The following is a 20,866-nucleotide window of genomic DNA, read 5'->3' on the forward strand; positions in this document are numbered from 1 at the left end:
TCTTAGCTTCGCAGCACTTGGCAGTACTACTGTAGGGATCAAATCTCTCTATAGGCATTTATCATGTGTGCTTTCTGCTTGTTTCTCTTGCTTTGTTGTGGTCTTTGCATTAAGCCCTCTTGGTTGTTGTGGGTGTTTTGCGTTTTTGTGTCTCAGGTGGTGGCTCTTGCCGTTCCAATCCCAGTCGTGACACTGGCTCCAAGCGTCTGCGCAACCCCCAAGATGAAGCCCCAGAGGGCTCCAATGCCCCCAAGCACAATGTCAAGACCACTGCCAGCAAGCAAAAGGAACCTGCTAAGGGCATGGACGAGATTTCTGTCTCTGAGTATGTCGAACACCGGAGGATCAATCCCTATGTGACTCCTCGGGTTGTGCTCAGAGGCACCGAGATGTTCTGGAACAAGCAACAGGTTCTCATCTATCTGGATGTGATCAAGAGCAAGCAGAATACCTTCGTGGATGTCAAGTGGATAGACATGCATCACATGCGGAAGGACAAGTTTCGTGACTATTTTGGAGAGGCTCTGGACTTGGTGGAGCAATTTGCTATTGAGCCGGTGATCTCTTTTCACCATGACTATGACCCTGAGCTCATCTGTCAGTTCTTTGCCTCAGTGTATCATCCTGGGGAGGAGGGGAGGATGACCTGGATGACCAACGGCCGTCAGCTGTCTGCTACATGGAAAGAGTTCATGGATCTGCTGCACATTCCTGATGACGGGCTTCACACCCCCGTTGGTGTTCGCCCCCATGCCAACTCTGAGTCTGCCAACAAGAACCTCCTTCAGCCTTTCCTTGTTGAGAAGGTGCTCCCTAATGGCAAATCAACTTGGGTATTGAACTCCTTTCTCGATATCATGCATTGCATCTTCCGCAACACTCTGTTCCCACGCATTGGCGACAAGGACAAGGTCCATGCATATCTAGTGGACATGTTGCTCCTGTGTGCAGAGGCACGTTCTTCTCAGACTCAGCCACTTGATGTCTCACACATCATGTGGTATGAGCTTCGACTTGCAGTGTTCACTCGCAAGGTACCTATCTATGGACCGTACCTATTTCTGCTGCTCTCCACCACTTGGGAGAAGATGTACCCGGGTGATGAGTTCCTTGCTCCAGACTGGATTCGCCATGAGTCCATCAGCCTCCGCGTCAAGCCCAACTGGGCCAACACCACTCCCCGTGCTGAGGCCTCTTCTGCTAGGAGGGATGCTGGTGAGGAGGAGGCTGCTGCTGAGAATGTTGCTGAGGACCATGCTGCTAGGTCCACCACTCCTTCCTCTGAGCCGTCATGGGCCAAGAAGCTAAAGGACAAGATGAAGACTCTCTTCTGCATGCAGGCAAAGGGACAGTACAGGGCTCACGTGGCTGACAAGGAGAGTCGCCGCCGTGACAAGAAGGTTATGAGGCTCTTTGGAGAGGATGTGTCTGGCGGGTCTGAGAACGTCATCACACCTGAGGCTGCCTGGATGTCAAAGCAGGGATACAAGTGGACCAGTTCAGAGGATGACTTCGAGGAGACTATCCCCGTCGCTGAGTCTGACGAGGAGCACGAGGAGCAGTGGGACGACTTCTCTGCCTGAGCCACCCCGTGTGTGTAGGTGTCCTCTCTGCCTTTTTGGCATCTCGATGCCAAAGGGGGGGAGAGTGTAGGGATTTGCGTTGTGTCATGCTTGGTGCATTTATTTTCTTTGTCTTTTGGACCTCGTTTGTGCTTGTTTGCTCTTGTTTGGGTTGTGCTTTCGAGACCTTTCCACATATGGTGTAAGACATATGCACTTTATCTATCGTAGTTAACTTATGTTTGTGCTATCTTGTCTAGTGATAGATATGCCTTGTCTCTATAATATAGGGGGAGCTTTGATCCTAGTATTCGTGTGTCGTGCAGTCCAAAGCACTCATCCGGGTGGCACACATCTAGGGGGAGCCCGTCTATATTCTAGAGAGGAGGGGTTTGCATTTACTTAATATTATTTTCCTTGTGCAAATCTCGTATTGTCATCAATCCACCAAAAAGGGGGAGATTGTAAGGGCATATTTATCCCTAAGTGTTTTGGTGATTGATGACAACGCATTTGCGGACTAATCGTGTGCCTTGAGTATTCCAGACACTTCATTGCTAGGCACAAGACGGTTGGGTGCCCCTCGAAGACTGATGAAGACGACGTCTTTTCTACGTTTCTTTTTGGTGGATTTGAGTCCTAGGAAAGTCGTACTATTAAGAGGGAGTCCGCATTGGAAAGGTTTGGGTGGAATCATCACGTACACGTCTCCTTCTTGTCTCCTCCTTTTCCTTGGAGCTTCCTCCGTTTTCTTGTCTCCCTTGTCTGGCTGCTGTGGTTGGTCGCGGTAGTACTGCTCCCAGGAAAACGGTAGTACCGTAGGCATCCGCGGTAGTACCGCGCGGTGGCGCGGTAGTACCGCAGGTGCCCATGGTAGTACCGCTCCCCTGGAGCCGCACTACCGCTGCCCACCAGGCTAGTGCCGCCCCTTTGCGGTAGTAGGGGCGGATGTAATTTTTTACATCCGCACCTACCGCGGTAGTACCGTTTTCGTCGAGCGGTAGTACCGCGCTATGCAGTCAGGCAGTAGTACCGCCCCTCGGCGGTACTACTGTGTCGGGTTTTTGCTACTTCCGTTTCTTTGCGGAATTAGGCACGGATGTTCCCTTCCCCCTGGCTGGGGGTTTTTGCCTTGCGGTAGTACCGCATGGGGGGCGCGGTAGTACCGCGCGTGCGGAAGTACCGCCCCCAGCTCATGCGCGTCTGTTTATCTTTACTGTCGCTGGGGTTGCGGCAGTACCGTGGGTCGGTACGGTAGTACTGCACAGCCGTGCGGTAGTACCGCACAGCCGTGCGGTAGTACCGCTTGGTTGCAAGCAGTAGTACCGCACGGCCTTGCGGTAGTACTGCTGGCCAGGCGCGGTAGTACGCTGGCCGCGGGCTGGTTGGTGGGTAACGGTTGGATCCTTTTCCCACACTATATAAGGGGTCCCCTTCTTCTCCGTTGACTTACCTCTTCCACCCCTAAGCTCCATTATTGCTCTAAGCTCCATTTTCGCCCGATCTCACTCCCTAGCCGACCAAACTTGTTGATTTGCTCGGGAGTGGTTGAGAAGGCCTCGATCTACACTTCCACCAAGAGATATTTGATTCCCTCCACTAATCCCTTGCGGATCTTGTTACTCTTGGCTGTTTGAGCATCCTAGATGGTTGAGGTCACCGCAAAGCCATAGTCCATTGTGGTGAAGCTTCGTGGTGTCGTTGGAAGCCTCCAATTAAGTTGTGGATATTGCCCCAACCTAGTTTGTAAAGGTTTGGTCGCCGCCTCCAATGGCACCAATAGTGGAATCACGACATCTCGCATTGTGTGAGGGCGTGAGAAGAATACGGTGGCCCTAGTGGCTTCTTGAGGAGCATTGTGCCTCCACACCGCTCCAACGGAGACATACTTCCTCTCAAAGGGAAGGAATTTCGGCAACACATCCTCGTCTCCACCGTCTCCACTCTTGGTTATCTCGTACCTTTACTTGTGCAAGCTTTTTGTTTCATATATCTTGCTTGCTTGTGTTCCTATCCTTGTTGCATCATATAGGTTGCTTATCTAGTTGCATATCTAGACAACCTACTTTGATGTAAAATTTAAATTGTTAAAGAAAAGCTAAAAATTGTTAGTTGCCTATTCACCCCCCTCCCTTTAGTCAACCATATCGATTCTTTCAGCCTGGTTTGTGAATCCTTTTTTATGGATCGTGTGGCATCGTTGGATCCGTTGTACCGCCACATTGGGTGGGTACGTTGTTGGAGTGGTTGAAGTCTGCAGTCTATAGCAACGGCCATCACATCAATAATGGTAAGTTTGTAATGGCCGAGGAGTGTGACTTGGGCGGCCAATCGCTCGACTTCGGCATCCTCCTAGGTATGACTCCTCTGCCGCCAGTTGTATCTCTTTTTCAGCGGTGCAGGGGAGTAGGTGGGAAGCCCTTCTCGTACGGGATCTTCAAAAAGGACATCAGCTACATAAAACCACTCCGACTCCCATGTTTCGGCGTCCTCCTTCAGGGTGCTAGGCATGTAACCATTCACTCTCCCCTATTGTTAGACGACCATCAAAGATTGCCCTAAATTTAAAGAGCAATATGCCGCCCAAAAGAAGAATGGAGGGCCAACGGCCGTAGTTGAGCATGAAGGAGAGAAGCGACCGAGGGCAAGACCAACTCCAAGGTGGACGAGGAGCGTGATGCGGCATCGTTCGCCTTGCAACAAACTTTGCAAGGCATGATGACCCAAAAGAAAGCACGAGACGAGAGGAAGCGCCAACAAGAAAAGAGAAGCAAATGAAGGTCTACATCGAGTTCCAAACAAAGATGCTCGAGATGAAGGAGACCATCAAAAGGAGGAAGCTCGAGACTGAGGAGGCCGTCTAAACAAAGAAGCTCGAGACTGAAGCGACCAATGTTCTCATTGCGAAGGTGGTGATCATGGCGCTGGAGTTGAGAAGACGTCACTAAGGAGAAGGGTTTGGTTCGAGAAGAAACAAAAGCGATGCTAAATGACTGAGCTACGGCCAAGGGCAAGCTAAATTATTGATGAATACTTTGACGCTATGGCCGCGGCCTATTTCAGTTTTTAATTATTTGCTCCGGTGCCTGCGGCTGCAGTCGTGAGGAGTTGGCCTCAGTGGAGCAGCGCGCCGTTCTACATAGCAGTTGCGGATCGTATGCGCTCCTAATTAACGCAACCTAGGGGACTAGAAGCGGAAGCACGACAACAGCCACATAATTAACATCAGGCGGCAATTCAGAGTTCATACAGCATCAGCGACTCATATTATTAGATCACACGAAATTGCAGGTCATTTGACATCATTCTTAGAAAATCCCTCGACATAACAAGCAGCAACGCTGGTTCCATGATTCACGAGACAATATATTGAACAGCCAAAACCAACAAACGATGCATTATCCATGAGATCATGACTGCGGCTAAGACACAGATAGTAAATTAAGCAGAAGTACCAAGGCAGATATTACGCCTCAAGACAGTCAAAAAAAGAAGATACCACAGCCGTTTTACCAGAACAGAGGCCACTAAAACAAGATACATAATCTAGCTAGAGTAGCTGAACCCCGAGATCTTGTAGATGCGGATAGTTCCATCGGTGTAACCAGCATAGAGAGTGCTGCCATCCGCGCTCCAGCTCAAGCAAGTGCAGTAGAGCATCTGGGCAAACAGTATGAAGCATATTAAGAAGCACCCAACAGACGATAGATTTTAACTTAATGTAGCAACTCTCAAAATTTAAAATGAGTTCGTAAAAACAGAACCAGTCAATTTAGCTATGCATTAGAACAAATGCACAACAAGTGCCTGTGCTTCCTATAAGTACCTCGCTTGACAATACAATGCAGCCTTAAGTTAGATGGGCAGGCGGCACCAGGGAAGATGAACATAAAACATTTCATAACAATGTATGAAAAATAACCAACAGAACAAGCACATCCATGTACATTCCATGAATAAGAAAAGTACTGGTAGTGAACTTGCTATTTCTTTTTATGCCTGCATTAAAGCTCTTTATCAATTTGGCAACTTAAGTCAACCAGTTCTAGCTTAAAGAACAAAATAGCACAACTATGCAAGCTTTCAGCTGCATTATATAATGCGGTGAATCAAAACCCTCACTGGTAATGTTCAGAACCTATGCTAAATTCATCATTCCAACATGAAGCTAATACGTTGTAAATCATAAATTAGACTACCACAATAAATACAGATGATAGAATGTAACAGATATACATAGCCACAAGGGTAAGCTGGTCATACAAACAACACATTTACAAATTAACCAATAGTAAACAATCAAAGAAACACGGAAATAAGGAGTGATAGTGGGAATAGGAAATAAACCTGCTTCGTGGAGACAGGGACCTCGGGCCTAAGGTCCTGCACGATGTGCTTTGACTCAAGATCCCAGATCTTGATGGAATCCTGTGTCGCCGCGCAGAGCCAGTAGCGGTTGGGCGAGAAGCAAAGTGAGTTGATAATGGATCCCGCATCCAGCGAGTAGAGTCTCTTGCCCTCGGTCAAATCCCACAGCAAGGTGACGCCATCCTTGCCACCAGACGCGCAGAGCGAACCGTCTGGGCTGACTGCGACGGCGCTAACATAGCCACCATGACCATCAAGAGTGCAGCGGAGCTTGCAGTTGGTGAGGTTCCAGACCTTGACGGAGCGGTCCCATGAGCCCGAGACGATGGTCGGGGCGAAGTTGTTGGGTGAGAAACGGACGCAGGACACCCAGCCAGTGTGGCCCTCGCCGCCTCCGAGGTCACCGCCGATGGTGTACTTGCACTCACCGAGGGTGTTCCAGAGCTTGATGGTGCGGTCGCGGGACGCCGAGACGATCTGTCGGTTGTCAATGGAGAAGGCGACGGAGAGGACGTCCTTCTCGTGGCCGACGAAGCGGCGGGTGGTGACCCCGGTGGAGAGGTCCCAGAGGCGGAGCTCGCCGTCCCAGGATCCGGAGAGCGCGAACTGGCCGTCGGAGCTGAGGACGACGTCCTGGACGAAGTGGCCGTGGCCGGTGAGGCGGCGGAAGGGGACGCCGTACTCGGAGCTGGAGTCCTGGGTGGCCTGGATGGGGTTGGTGAGGTCCCAGACGAGCAGCGACTTGTCGCGGGAGGAGGAGACGATGAAGGGCGAGTTGTCGATGGGCGTCGCGATGGCCGTGACCACGTCGTTGTGGCCGCGCATCACGCCGGCGTACACGAGGGACTCCTGCGCTCCGGCCATGGTGGTGGGGCGGAGCGAGCGCTAGGGTTTTGGGGGTGCGGTGGAGGCGGCGGCGCAGGCTAGAGATGAGAAGGAAAGCGGGCGGAGAGGGAGGAGGAGGAGTTTATAGTGGGGGCGGGCGTGAGGCGCTAGGGTTTTCGTGGATTAGTGGACTTTGTGCTCAGTTGAGCGGAAATCGTGACCGTCCGATGCACACCGAGAGGGATCTCTGGGCTGCACCCCAGGAGGCCCATTGCAAACGCTGCAGATCGTCTCACTTGCGCATGGGCCTATAGCTTACCATTCTCCTCTTCTCTGCCCCATGGGCCTAATCATCGCTACGGAGGGAAAAGGCAAGAAATGCTTTGGTCCTCTGCATGGGGCGGGAAATGCTTTGCTTCTATGCTCTTGCTTGGGTGAAACATTTAGGTGACCACCACAAGAAAATTCGAGCATAAGATGACTCAAGAAAAGGATCGCGTCATGACATATTAGTATTAGCAGCTACTCCTATCAACTAAGGGGATTTTTTATTAAAAGGATATTCATACAATTTTTTAAGAATAGAATCCTTAAGGAGTTTTCCTATGTTGGTTATTTGATTCGTACAATTGAATCATATACATATTGTCCTAAGAAATTCTTTGCACTACATTTCATATAAAATCTTTAATTCACCCGGATATCCTGGAAAAAATCCTTAGTTTTCCGGGAATGTTAAAGAATTGACTTAAGTTTCTTTTTAAGCTTTCCCAGCGAACGCCTAGAATTGCCATGCGTAAACAAATAAAATTGTCATGATGTTCTAAGGGATTTGTTATGCTCTAAAGCGACAATTACCATGTACTTAGTACAGAAAACTGGCAGAAAATTCATCACGCTGCGCACAGTAACTGTCATGCGTTCAATTGGGATCTGACAGTCCGCATTCGCTGGGATTGCCTAAAAAATGACGTTCGCTGATAAGTGGTGTCCTTATTTTTTTTTTCTATGGTGCAAGCAAAATCATGTAGAGTCCAATCGGACATCCCCATTGTTTTTGCAACCCTGCGAGGCTGCGACTCAATAAGGCAGTGTGGAGAAAGGATCCGTCTTTCTCAAGAAAGAACCCCATGAATGAAATCAAACCGGCGTTCTGCTCTGTGCTGTCCACGTCGCGGTGCGAAGGTGTTCGGAGACGGAGGATCACGATTCATGGAGAACCGGATGGGCGCTTGATGAGCACAGAGACAGAAACGGAGTCCTGATCCACCCCCAACCACGTCCGGTTGTCAGATCAACGAAGTAATCACTCGTTGCCGTGGTCGAATGGCAGGGAAAGGGACGTTTCACAGCGGCTCTCGGCCGTTCGTTCCCTGATTGATTGCAGCGGGGCAGCTAAGTGCACAAGTTACCAGGGCAGGGAGGGCCGTGAATCTTGCAAACATGCTCGCCGATGAACGGGATCGATTTTGTACCCCATGAAATTTGGTGCTTTGGCGGCAGCACAAAGGCAGGATCGGTTTCCCAACAATCATGCCAACTCCCAGGTACTTTTCCAGAGCATCTCTGAGTTGGGTTAGCTACCTCCTTTCTCTATCTATGGAAACAAATTCGTCTCCAATCTGTCTATCCTACTATAATCAGGAAACTAATCAACAGGGCACCGTCTATACAGCGGTGGACGAGATAAAAAAGGAACATTTCATTTCACAGATAAGGCAAATGAGGGCCTATCTATCCATCCCGCACTGACGGGAGCAGACAGGTACCCTATCTTGTAGGAGTGCCCAACAAAAAAAACAATAGTCAGTTACCGGCGGGACGGGACGCCCTGCGAAGATCCGCGGCGCGAATAGCGAGGCCGCCATCAGGTGATTCTTCTCAAAAGAACCAAATAAAACGCAACGGAGGCCAGTAGCGGAGGGCCACCTAACCCATCGATCTCTTGCTTCTCTACTGGATGTTTGGGATCTCCATGTCCCGCCCTGCAAGCGTCCCCCTGCCCTGCTCCTCCCAAGCCCTTCTCCCCTTCTTGATGTTGTTGGCCTGCCTCTCCTACTCTCCTCTTCCTCCTCCCCCCCTGCCGCTCTCCTGGTGGCTTGCATATCATATCCTCCCTCCATTCTTCCTTTCTTCACTCAAGCCAAGCTCTTTGCTTCTTGGGGTTGCCATGCCTCATAATCTCATTCTCACGGCTTGAGAAAAGATCGGGCCTTGCCTTTTCCAGCTGCACCGGCTTGCTTGGCGCGGCCTTCGTCCCATTTGCACCCCCTCCCCAGGTAACATGCAGTTCATGGCCCTTTTCGTGTACCTCCGTGCCTGCCTCCGTGCATGGGCGCATGGCTCTTTTAATTAGCTCCTTTCTGTAAGCAAAGGGGATGTCTGGTGGAATGGAAAGACGCTTCAAAAAGAGCTGCCTTTCCTGCCATCTCGTGTCATGTTCGTGGCATGATTCTTTGTCATGTGGTGCGACTTAACATGGATTGCGTGCGTGGTCTTTGTTCCGGACAAGCTCCTTTTCGATATAGCGTCCCTGAAAAATCATGGATGCTTATGTTATCCACAGCTGTGTTTCAATCGGCAAGGCCATTGATCCGAGGATGGCGGACCACTTCGCGCTCATGACGGGACGGATGATCACGGAGGCGACGCTTCAGGGCGCCATCTTCGATGCCCCTTCCGCGAAGGATGCTTGTGATCATCATGATCCTTCTATTTTTGAGGACGGGAGGACCAAGACTGGTGTCATGGTGGAATGCAGAATCTGCCAAGAAGAAGGTGATCAAGCCTACATGGAGACCCCTTGCTCCTGCAAGGGTAGCCTCAAGGCAAGGCTTTCTGCTCCTCTCCCAGCTTGATCATTCCATATGCTGTCAAATTATCCTTGGTTGTTCAAAGTCTGAGCACCAGAAATAACCTCAAGTTGAAAACCCGCTTATTATTACCTCGTCCATCTTCAACAATGGAACAGAGGTCGCTTTCGTATTAGATACGTCCATATCAAAATGCCACCGGGAACACAAATTTCTATTTCTGTCTTCCATACCACTATCAGTGAATTATTTCTTCTCTGTTATCGGAACCAAATCGGATTTTTCGAGGGATTCTATCCTTGTGTCGATAGAATCATGATTTTCATGTAGATTCGACCACCCTTTTATTTTTTCCTAGCAGATGCCCATTTAATCCTGCCAGCCAACAGAGGTTTTACTTGAACTAGTTTGTTGCTGCCTGCAGTACGCTCACCACATATGCATCCAGAGGTGGTGTAACGAGAAGGGAGACACCATATGTGAGATATGCTTACAGGTGAGTAATTCTCAACGGAAACCAGAAAGAAGCAGCTGAGTTCAGTTTGCCCTTTACTTCCCTGTAAAGCCATCATCAGTCTTCAGTGCCAAAAGATAGTTTGTTGACTAATTTCTTGTCTTTGCTACCTATGGCACAGCAATTTACACCAAACTACAGTGCCCCTTTGAAGTTGTTTCGGATCGGAAGAAACCAAATTAGCTTCAGGTGTCACTTGGTGCTTAAGATCCTTGGTAATATTTTCATCCAAGAAGGGCCTATCTGACATCCTAGGCCCTCTCTTCTCACTGCAGGAGAGCTGGAGGAACACCAGAGAATCTCAACGCTGGAGAAAACGTTTCCCAAACCGCTGATCATGCTGCCGGCACATCAAGCTTTGACTCTCAATTTTGCAATCCAAAAGGCGTCACCTACTGCCGTGTGATTGCCATCGCCGTAAGTGCTATAGAATGTAAACCTTCCATGCATCTGGCACGAGTACTCATGCTGCAGCCAACTAACGCATATGTGGTCCGAAACATGCACCTTCAGTTGATGGCTCTGCTGGTGCTCCGTGACGCAATCTCGCTTGTCCTCGGCGGCCCCGAGGTGTACTCGATGGCACTGATCACTGTAAGAGTCTGAATCATGTAACCTGATTAGATCTTTCTATTTTCTTACCCTGAATGTGATTCATGGGCAATTCTGATATGGATTGCGTTGATGAGACAGCTGCTGATGTTCAGAACAGCCGGAGTTGTCATACCCATCTACATTATCTTGATATCAGTTGTCACATTGCTCCATCGGTACAGTCAACACCAGGTCTGTCTTACCCATGTCCAGTCACGTATCTAAAAAACCTCGGTTTCAATCAGAATGTAATGTTTTTATGCTAATGCAGGATGTGCATGGCGCAACGCCAGTTACAGAACCTGTAGGAATTGAGGACACAGAGAGCCTGCCGCCGACGCCACCTCAACAGCATGTCATCAGCATCCAGTAGCAAGCTGCACAAGGAGAATGGTGGTTAGGTTCTGTCAAATATTATTAGTCTCATTGGATGAAGTTAGCGAGATCGACGCTGGCTGTCATAGGATACAGAAGATGCAAAATCATTGCAAGTGTAAAGATGTTCCGTAGAATTGTACACAAAGCATATACTAGGAACAACACACTTGACTTAACAAGTCATGGAGATGAGAAGTGAAATTGAAGTGGGCATGTGTATATAAAGTTTAAGAAACCCTAGGCAAGTGTGAGTGAGTGTACAGGCTTTCCAACATTCATGGCAGTGAAAATTTTGTGCCCAGCCACAGAAGACACCAGGCACTAAAACGTCTGCATTCTCTTTGGAAAAAGCAGGGAAACTCTGTATGAAAATAGGCAAAAGTTCACGGTTACATAAATAATACAGTACATCATGTCCCTCCTGTTCGTTTACACAACACAAAAATTGCTTCATAAGTGTTCTCTTACTCTCTGTCCTTGTAAACTGGGAAGGACTGCCAGTATAGGCTACAACAACAACCTGAGGATAAAATTGAGCTACAACATAGAGAGAAAAACACTCTTAAGCTGGCCTTTCACGCCCGTTGGAAAGCCAAGGTGCACACTTGAGACCCCTCAACTCCGCCAAACATGATGGTAGGATACGTTTGGACATGATCCAAGTATCGGAAGATCTGGTGCGAATCACCTGCACCTCTGTCTGTGTCCTCCTTACCAAATTTCCGCATACCGAACTCTTCTACTTCTTGCAGAAGCTCATCCTTTGTGTGATTACATGATGTTATGACCTGAAGACATAAGCATAAGTTTCAATTCTACAGGACTGGTGTAAGATAAGAGTTTCAGAGAGTTTGCACGGAGAAAGTACTGACCACAAGGCCACCTGGTTCAACCAAGTTTGATATAGATTCCCAATACATCACTCTGAAGCAAAGAAAAAAAAACACCATAAAGAGAACAATGTTAACTCAACGTGGTACTGATTATTGAATCATACTTGAGATATCTTTAACATAGATTTCTTGTGTATTGGAACCGCATACCCCATTAACCTATCCTGTATGTGCATATACCACAACCACAACAACAACAACAACAACAACAACAACAACAACAACAACAACAACAAAGCCTTGTCCCAAACAAGTTAGGGTAGGCTAGAGGTGAAACCCATAAGATCTCGCGACCAAATCATGGTTCTGGCACATGGATAGCAAGCTTCCACGCACCCCTGTTCATGGCTAGTTCTTTGGTGATACTCCAATCCTTCAAATCTCTCTTTACGGACTCCTCCCATGTCAAATTTGGTCTACCCCGATATCTCTCGACATTATCCGCACGCTTTAGCCATCCGCTATGCACTGGAGCTTTTGGAGGCCTGCGCTGAATATGCCCAAACCATCTCAGACGATGTTGGACAGGCTTCTCTTCAATTGGTGCTACGCCAACTCTATCCTATATGTGCATATACCACATTGCAATGAAATATAACTCACTGGTTGAGTTGTTAAAATCAACACGGTGTGCTGGTAAGCAGTGAAACTCAGCTATCTACTGCACTATGCAGATCTGAAACTAAACTAAATTGAAAGTCGGGCTCATACAGCCTAAAGCCCTAAAGGCTAAAGCTATGCTATTCACTATTACAGAATGCCAACAAATAAAAACTATCCAGATAGGAGACCTAATTTCCAGATTTCTAGCTATTCCAACTCTAGTATGCAAAATTTGCAGGTTCTTGTTAGATAATCAAATCTCACAGAACATGTCAACAATATTTAATTCCACAGGCTAAAAGGAAATTTTAAGGGGGTGGCTAACCAAAGAATGACCGAGTCGTAGTTCTTGTACCTTTTTGCACGGCCATCTGGATGCAATCCAATGGCATCCAATGTCCCTTTATCTGTAATAATTTTGAATTTCCTGTCTAACTTTGTCTCAAGTACATCATCGACCTGGTGGAGACAGAAATATGAGTTACTACAGTCGTCAAAACACCATAACTGTAAGTACTTAATAACCATTTGATAAGGGCATCTCCTACTGCCCTCCCCAAACCTGCCCCATTTGTCAGCCCGGACAGTCAGGACTAAAAAAAAAAATACAGCCCAGCAGGCCTCCCCAAACCTCTCCATTTGTCTGGACTGTCCAGACCGCCCCAAACCCAGCCTACATATGGGGAGGATATGGGGCTGTATGGACATGTCCGCAATGTCAGCCCAAACCCTGGGCCTATCCCAAAATCAACAAAAAAAAATGTCCGCCCCCAAATCTAGCTCACTTTCCTCAGCTCGCCGCCCCACCTCCATCCACCATCGCCATGTCTGGATCGGTGGACGACGGCATCGATTGGGAACTCTTGGAGGCAGAGGACGACGAGGACCTTGCCTTTCGCCAATCGAGGGTCGAGACCCAAGGCTGTCTGTCGTCCCCTCCACCCCGGCACGGGTGAAGTGGCAGTGGACCATCATCGCCGCCCACCGTCCCCGCCGCGGCGCAGTTCGAGCTCCGTCCCCGGCTGCCCGGCACGGGTGGAGCAACGGTGGTCGAGCTCGTCCGAGGCGGCGCCATGGCCCTCCCGCTGGGCGGATCCAGCTCGCGCTGTGTGTTCGGCTTGCACAACACGTCCTTCTCCTCCGCTCCAGTACCCATGCCATCCTCGTCCGAGGACGAGCAGGTGGTCCACGGCATCCTTTGATGCTCCTTGGCCACGAAGGAGTCTGCCACCTGCCGCCGTCGGAAGAACGCGAAGGCGCTCTGGGAGGGTATCAAGGCTTCGCAATGTGAAGCTGAAAAGGCCGCCCGAGCCAAAGCCCTTGCTAATGAACAAGCCCGCGCCGCCAGAGCCCTCGCCGGACAAGGATTCTGATAACCCCTACGACGCATTCATTCACTTCCACTTCAGAAAACACCTGTGAAGTGTTGATTGTCCTACTGCTATATCCTATGGCTTTGGAATATGTGTTGTCTCACGGCTATGTCCTATGTCTTTGAACTATGTTGTACGAACTTGTCCTATGTCCTATGTCAATTGGTTGTGCTAAGAGCAAGTCCAGTTATGGAGGAATAGCAGTAGACAAATGATTAACAAAGAGTTCACCAATTTCAAGAAAAAAAATGCATGCATGGCAAGTACAGAGTTGAATATCTTTACACTCACAAAGTGAGCCTTTGAATATACATGCAAACTACCACTAGATATTTGATTTCTTCAGTATGTTTGCTCAATTCATGGCAATTGATTTTATTTTATGTGGTGGAGCTTTAGGGCTGAATACATTTTCTTCCCGGTAAACTGCACTTTTTGTTGACATTATCTGCCACCAACTGGATACTGTATCTGCTATGACGGAAAAATAGTATACATTCCCCTCGTTTATGGTAAACAAGGCGACTTGGGTAAACAAACTATGTAGACTCTTAAGTGTTTGTGCTTTTCTACAAGATGCAAAGATGCTTCTCATTTAGCTAAGACTCGTCGAGACTAGTGAAAGTAGCTATTGTTATCATATGCTCTTTCTTTTTTAGGCTACAGAATATGTAAGAACATGTTAATTACAGTTAAGAAATTTAGAATATAATAACAAAGTGTAGACTTCGTAGACAAATATACAAATATAAGAGGACTTCCATCTGAATACAGTATACTGACCAAAAAACTTATAGTAGTGAACCCATCACGAGCAGCAAGGTTTCTTGCAAGTTCAATGGCTCCTTCACTGTAATCAGTTCCTGTTAAATCTGAAAACCTGAAAAACGAAACTATTCATTCTTTTGCAAACATATGATCTTCAAAATCATAATAAGGGCGACTTTGGCGTTAACAGTGGCTTCCAAAAGCACTACCTCACTTTAATAAAAACGGAAATATTTAACTAGAACTGAGAACAGGTATTTCGGAAGTAGTCTATTCAGTTCTTAGAAAGTTAGGAATACATTAAAAAAAAACATTGCTCTGCGCACATAATTCAAGCAAAACAATTGTATTAACAAACTATGCAACATGATGACATCATTTCTTAAGTACCATAGTATTAAATTAGCGTAATTAATTCAATAAACCTTTACTGTGTATAATGGGTATAAACAGGAAAAACATATTTAAGATTACTCATTGTCTGTACCCCTGCTTGGCAAGTGCTTGCAGAAGGAGGCCGTTGCCAGTTCCAAGATCGAGCACGGGGTAGTCAAACAAGTGTTTATCATCAACTTCAAATTTGATGTTGTCATTAGCCGATGAAAGTCCACCTTGGAAAAAGCTTACACACAATTTTTTTGTCCAAATGGCAACAGTATCCATTACATCTGCACCAAACCTACCAAAAGAGAAATATTGTGCTCAGTAGCAACGAATAATAAATAACTCAAGCATTCGATATACTCCGCGAAATAGCACTGGGAACCTTAAAGTATCAATGAAGAATTCAATATTTTCTACAAAATCTCCAGTATTATGTCAATTGTCAATTACGTAAATAAGTGGGTTTTGGTGTGAGTACGTGCCTGTACTCCAGATTCTAAGTTTGAGGAACCAAAAATGAAAAAGTGAGTATGCATGCTCAATGGCTCACTTACATTTTTCTAATGCATGCACTATGTCTATAATACAGATGAACAACGGCTTCATGAAAAAAATTAGTTGATAATGAAAGAAGAATAAGAATAATAAAGTTTGTATTTAACAAAAAATAGAGCTAACATTTTATAATCTGCACTATACAAATTCCAAACAATAAAAACAGTTACATTGTAAAACCAATTAGTGACAGCCTTTTGGCTTTCTTGTAGTAACCGATATGACGTCATGTGATTTTTCTATACAAAATTAGACACTTTCAATCAATATAAAAGAACCTAAAATTTAATTACCATATTTCTCCAGCATGGCCGTGTTCCTGAAAATTTGCGAGATCTTCAGAATAAGAAGCATCCCAATAACTTTGTAGCCCCAACATTGAGCCTTCCTCATTAGGATCTTGGTCATCTTTGTCAGAACTGCCTCGACAGAAGGGTATTTTAGAACATTTTTATGAATTATTGAGAAAATTATACAAATAACAGGCTAGCGAATAGAGTTTTTTTTCTTGTCAAATGCATTAATTTGAAGTTGTCGTACAGTTTTATTATTTGGACAACATGTTCACCTACCTTAATACAAGATAAGAAAATTGTTATATTTTAGGTCTGAATACACTTATGCTAATCCCGTGGTGGAGTGATAACATGACACACATTTTATGAATTTCCCACCTTTGTTCATAGCTATACTTAATTAGAAAGTGCATAATGCAAAATGGTAAGCATAACAACCATAATTAGAAACTTTTCTTGGTGGCTATTTATCCACTATGTTCTTCTCATGGCCATTCCAAACTCATATCTATGATAGTTTAGTCGTGCTTCTATTTTGTTTATTGTACTTTAGTTACATGAAAGTAAGGACACCCTTATATTTATATTTAATACTCCCTCTGTTCACAAATTTAATATGTCTAACTTTTTTCTGAATCGGATGTATACAGACACATTTTGGTGTGTTCGTTCACATTTCAGTCCATATGTAGTCCATATTGAAATATCCAAAACTTCTTATATTTGTGAACGGAAGGAGTATATGATTGAGCCATATGGCAAACCCTGCACCAAAACTCTAAAAAACTCCATACAACTATCTTTTATCTAGATTTTTCTACCATTTGCAACGAGTAATGGTAATAATTTATTCTAGACCATTCATGAAAAATATCTAAACCCCTTTAAATTTCTCCAGAGCTTTGATCTAATATCACCTATAGCAGGCATCTTGATCTTTTTGAGGGCTTACGAATATTCTAGAATGTTATGTATGCATCGCATACTCTTACAGTCACCCCATACTGAAGCTAGAGGAACATTATTATTTCCTGCACAAATCAGTAGATCTACGTTTCAAACTCAGCTAATTTGCATAAAGAAAGAGCGAGGAGTACCAGTAATCAGAGGCAGCGGAGGGGAAGTTCCCGGCGGCCGCCGCCGCGGCGAGCACATCGGCAGCGTCGGCGTAGCGCTGGTCATCGTCTAGCGTGCTCCCGTACTCGCTCCGCACGGACCACGAGTCCGCTGCCACTGACCGCTCGTCGTCCGAAGCCATCTCCAGGCCACCGCTGCCGCCGCCGCCCGCTGTGACGCCGGAGCCGGCGACGGGGAGCGGCAGCTGGGGGCGGGGCGGAGTGCCCTGCGGCAGCTCAGGCTCCTCGGGCGTCAGCCTGATTCCAGCCATGCGGATCGGGCGGGAGATCGCGGCGAGGGGCACGGTGGTACCGGGGTTAGAACTTGGACAGGGAAGCGGCTTGAATTTTAGCAATGCTTGGAGTGGCGATTTGTAACTCGGTCACTTTTGTAGACGGCGGAATGGAATGGTCGCTTGCACAACGTCAGAGCATCTCTAGCTCCGGTACTAGGTTCCGGCAAAACAGATCCGGTAAAATGCGTTCTGCAAATTTAGCAGGTTCTAATAAAGCAGATCCGGTAAATTGTGTTCTGCAAATTTAAAAGCATGTTCGCCCTATAAGTAGTTTTGCCACACAATCATAGTTCGTACATAGCAAATACATATTGTTGATATTAACCCACGTGGAAAGATGAACTTCAAAGAAAAAAGATAGCTCCCAACTCAAGCACTTGGAAAGTTTAACTACATGATGATGTCAACAACAAAATTCAACGAGTCTTTGATACGTCTTCAACGTATCTACTTTTTCTAACATTTTTGCTTTTGTTTTAAACTTTAATTTGCATGATTTAAATGAAACTAACCCGAACTGACATTGTTTTCACTAAAACTATCATGATGTTGTTTTTGTGCAGAAATAAAAATTCTCGGAATGAAACGAAACTTTCTGAAGAATTATTTTACAATAAAAAAATACTGGAGCCAAGAAACACCGGAGGGGGGGTCCCTGGTTGAGCACAACCCACAAGGGCGCGTTCAGGTGGATTGTGCCCACCTGGTGGCCTCGCAGACCCTAATTCCAACTCCTTAAATACCTATTTTTTGAAGAAGAAAAACAGGAAGGAAGAATTATCTCGTTTCATGATACGAAGCCGCCGCCACCTCCTGTTCTTCATCGGGAGTGAATCCTGGATCTTCGTCATCACCAATCCTCCTTCATCGACAATTCCATGATACTCCCCATCGGGAGTGAGTAATTCATTTGTAGGCTCGTTGGTCGATGAGTAGTTGGATGAGATTCATCATGTAATAGAGTTAGTTTTGTTAGGGCTTGATCCCTAGTATCCATTATGTTTTGAGATTGATGTTTTTATGACTTTGATATGCTTAATGCTTGTCACTAGGGCCCGAGTGTCATGATTTCAGATATGAACCGTTTATGTTTTCACCATTATATCTATGTTCTAGATCCGATCTTGCAAGTTATATGCACCTGCTACGTGTTATGACCCGTTAACCCCGGGGTGACAATAATCGGGATACTTTTCAGTGATGACCGTAGTTTGAGGAGTTCATATATTCACTATGTGTTAATGCTTCGTTTCGGTTCTTTATTAAAAGAAAGTCTTAATATCCCTTAGTTTCCTTATGAACCCCGCTGCCACGGGAGGGTAGGACAAAAGATGTCATGCAAGTTCTTTCCATAAGCACGCATGACTATTTACGGAATACATGCCTACATAATATTTATGAACTTAAGCTAGTTCTATATCGCCCTAGGTTATGACTGTTATATGATGAATATCATCCAACGAATTCACTGATCCAATGCCTACGAGTTTTTCACATATTGCTTCTGCTAAGTTACTATTTGAAAGTGCGTTATATCGACTAGAGGGGGGTGAATAGGCGATTTTTATGAAAGTCTTCAAAACGTGGGAGTTATGAAGACAAACAGTAGAGATATGCCTATTACTATGCAGCCAAAGTTAGACTACACTAGGCAAGCCATGGTCAAGTATCAACAGAGTGAAAGCACAGTGACAAATAGATGTAGTGTAATAAGGATCAGGTAGGAAGATACTATGAAGCCAAACAGATCATACACTCACGTTGTGAAGACAAAAGATAGAACAGACACGCAATGACTTCACAATGAGTGATCAGTAAGTAAAAGGAAGTGAAGATGAAACCAGTGACTCGTTGAAGACAATGATGTGTTGGACCAGTTCCAGTTGCTGTGACAACTGTACGTCTGGTTCGAGCGGCTAGGTATTTAAACCTTAGGACACACAGTCCCGGACACCCGGTCCTAAACACGCAGCTCAGGACACCAAGTCCTCACCGTATTCTCCTTGAGCTAAGGTCACATAGTCCTCGCCCAATCACTCTGGTAAGTCTTCAAGGTAGACTCCCAAACCTTCACAGACTTCGTTCACTAGCAATCCACAATGTCTCTTGGATGCTCTGAACGCGACGCCTAACCGTCTGGAGGATGCACAGTCCTCAAGTGTAATAAGTCTTCAGATCACACAGACAAGAAGACTTAAGTGATGCCCAATGTTCTCTGGCTCTGGGTGGTTAGGGCTTTATCCTCGCAAGGAATTCTCTCTCAAAGGCTTCGAGGTGGGTTGCTCTCAAACGACAAAAGCCGTACTCTCAATCTAAGCAGCCAACCGTTTATGGTTGTAGGGGGTGGGCTATTTATAGCCACTTGGCAACCCAACCTGATTTGTCCGAAATGACCCTTGGTCACTAAGGAACTGACACGTGTCCCAACGGTCAGATTTCAAACTCACACGGCAACTTTACTTGGGCTACAAGCAAAGCTGACTTGTCCGACTCTAGACAAGATTCGCTCTCATTGTCTTCACTCGAAGACATAGGTTTTTGGTTTAGGCATCACTTCAGTCATTCTGACTGGTTCTCCTGGACCCCACTTAACAATACGGTGGTTCCTATGACTCAACACAAAATAAAAAGAACTACGAAAGATCCAAGTCTTCGAGCTCCATAGGCTTCATATCATGTCTTCTCTTGTCATAGTCTTCAATGTGAATATGTTCATATACCACCTTTGACTTCAATGTCTTCGTACATTTTTAGGGGTCATCTCTGGTAGTAAAACCGAATCAATGAGGGACTTCTACCTGTGTTATCCTGCAATTCTCACAAACACATTAGTCCCTCAACTAGGTTTGTCGTCAATACTCCAAAACCAACTAGGGGTGGCACTAGATGCACTTACACTATTGTTATTACTACTGTCACAACTGTTACAAAATCATTGCTATCACTGTTACCATTACTATTATTGTTACCACTTCTATCAAAACTATCATACTACTGTGCTACTGATTATCTGGCTGCAGATATTTAATCTCCAGGTGTGGTTGAATTGACAACTCAACTGCTAATACTTACAAATATTCTTTGGCTCCTAATGACCCACAAGTGCAGGGGATCTATCGTAGTCTTTTCGATAAGTAAGAGTGTCGAATCCAACGAGGAGCAGAAAGAAATGATAAGCAGTTTTCAGCAAGGTATTCTCTGTAAGCACTAAAATTATCGGTAACAGATAGTTTTGTGATAAGGTAATTTGAACAGGTAACAAGTAATAAAAGTAAATAAGATGCAGCAAGATGGCCCAATCTTTTTTTGTAGCAAAGGACAAGCCTGGACAAACTCTTATATAAAGGAAAAAGCTCTCGAGGACACATGGGAATTATCATCAAGCTAGTTTTCATCACGTTCATATGATTCGTGTTCGGTACTTTGATAATTTGATATGTGGGTGAACCAATGCTTGGGTACTGTCCTTCCTTGGACAAGCATTCCACTTATGATTAACCCCTATTGTAGGCATCCGCAACTACAAAAG

At 45.9% G+C, this 20,866-nt stretch overlaps 3 protein-coding genes across 3 annotated transcripts; 1 reads left to right on the forward strand and 2 right to left on the reverse strand.

Moving 5' to 3' along the window:
* Positions 1–4,888: 4,888 nt before the first annotated feature.
* LOC119268782 (guanine nucleotide-binding protein subunit beta-like protein A) lies at positions 4,889–6,877 on the reverse strand. The gene is made up of 2 exons (XM_037550485.1): positions 5,910–6,877; positions 4,889–5,222 (listed from the first exon to the last, which is right to left on the reverse strand). The coding sequence occupies exons 1-2, from the start codon at positions 6,792–6,794 to the stop codon at positions 5,109–5,111; spliced, it is 999 nt and encodes a 332-aa protein (XP_037406382.1). The 5' UTR covers positions 6,795–6,877; the 3' UTR covers positions 4,889–5,108.
* A 1,880-nt stretch (positions 6,878–8,757) lies between these two features.
* On the forward strand, positions 8,758–11,564 carry LOC119268784. The gene is made up of 8 exons (XM_037550487.1): positions 8,758–9,034; positions 9,322–9,583; positions 9,993–10,064; positions 10,204–10,271; positions 10,358–10,499; positions 10,596–10,676; positions 10,776–10,868; positions 10,948–11,564. Exons 2-8 carry the CDS (start codon positions 9,356–9,358, stop codon positions 11,047–11,049), a joined length of 786 nt encoding a protein of 261 aa, XP_037406384.1. The 5' UTR covers positions 8,758–9,034; positions 9,322–9,355; the 3' UTR covers positions 11,050–11,564.
* On the reverse strand, positions 11,419–17,451 carry LOC119268783 (EEF1A lysine methyltransferase 2-like). Its single transcript, XM_037550486.1, has 7 exons — positions 17,024–17,451; positions 15,924–16,049; positions 15,179–15,370; positions 14,707–14,803; positions 12,906–13,009; positions 11,927–11,978; positions 11,419–11,842 (listed from the first exon to the last, which is right to left on the reverse strand). Exons 1-7 carry the CDS (start codon positions 17,311–17,313, stop codon positions 11,630–11,632), a joined length of 1,074 nt encoding a protein of 357 aa, XP_037406383.1. The 5' UTR covers positions 17,314–17,451; the 3' UTR covers positions 11,419–11,629.
* Positions 17,452–20,866: the final 3,415 nt, after the last annotated feature.

Source organism: Triticum dicoccoides, chromosome 3A (genome assembly GCF_002162155.2).
Source record: "Triticum dicoccoides isolate Atlit2015 ecotype Zavitan chromosome 3A, WEW_v2.0, whole genome shotgun sequence".
In the NCBI taxonomy this organism is placed as follows: Eukaryota; Viridiplantae; Streptophyta; class Magnoliopsida; order Poales; family Poaceae; genus Triticum; species Triticum dicoccoides.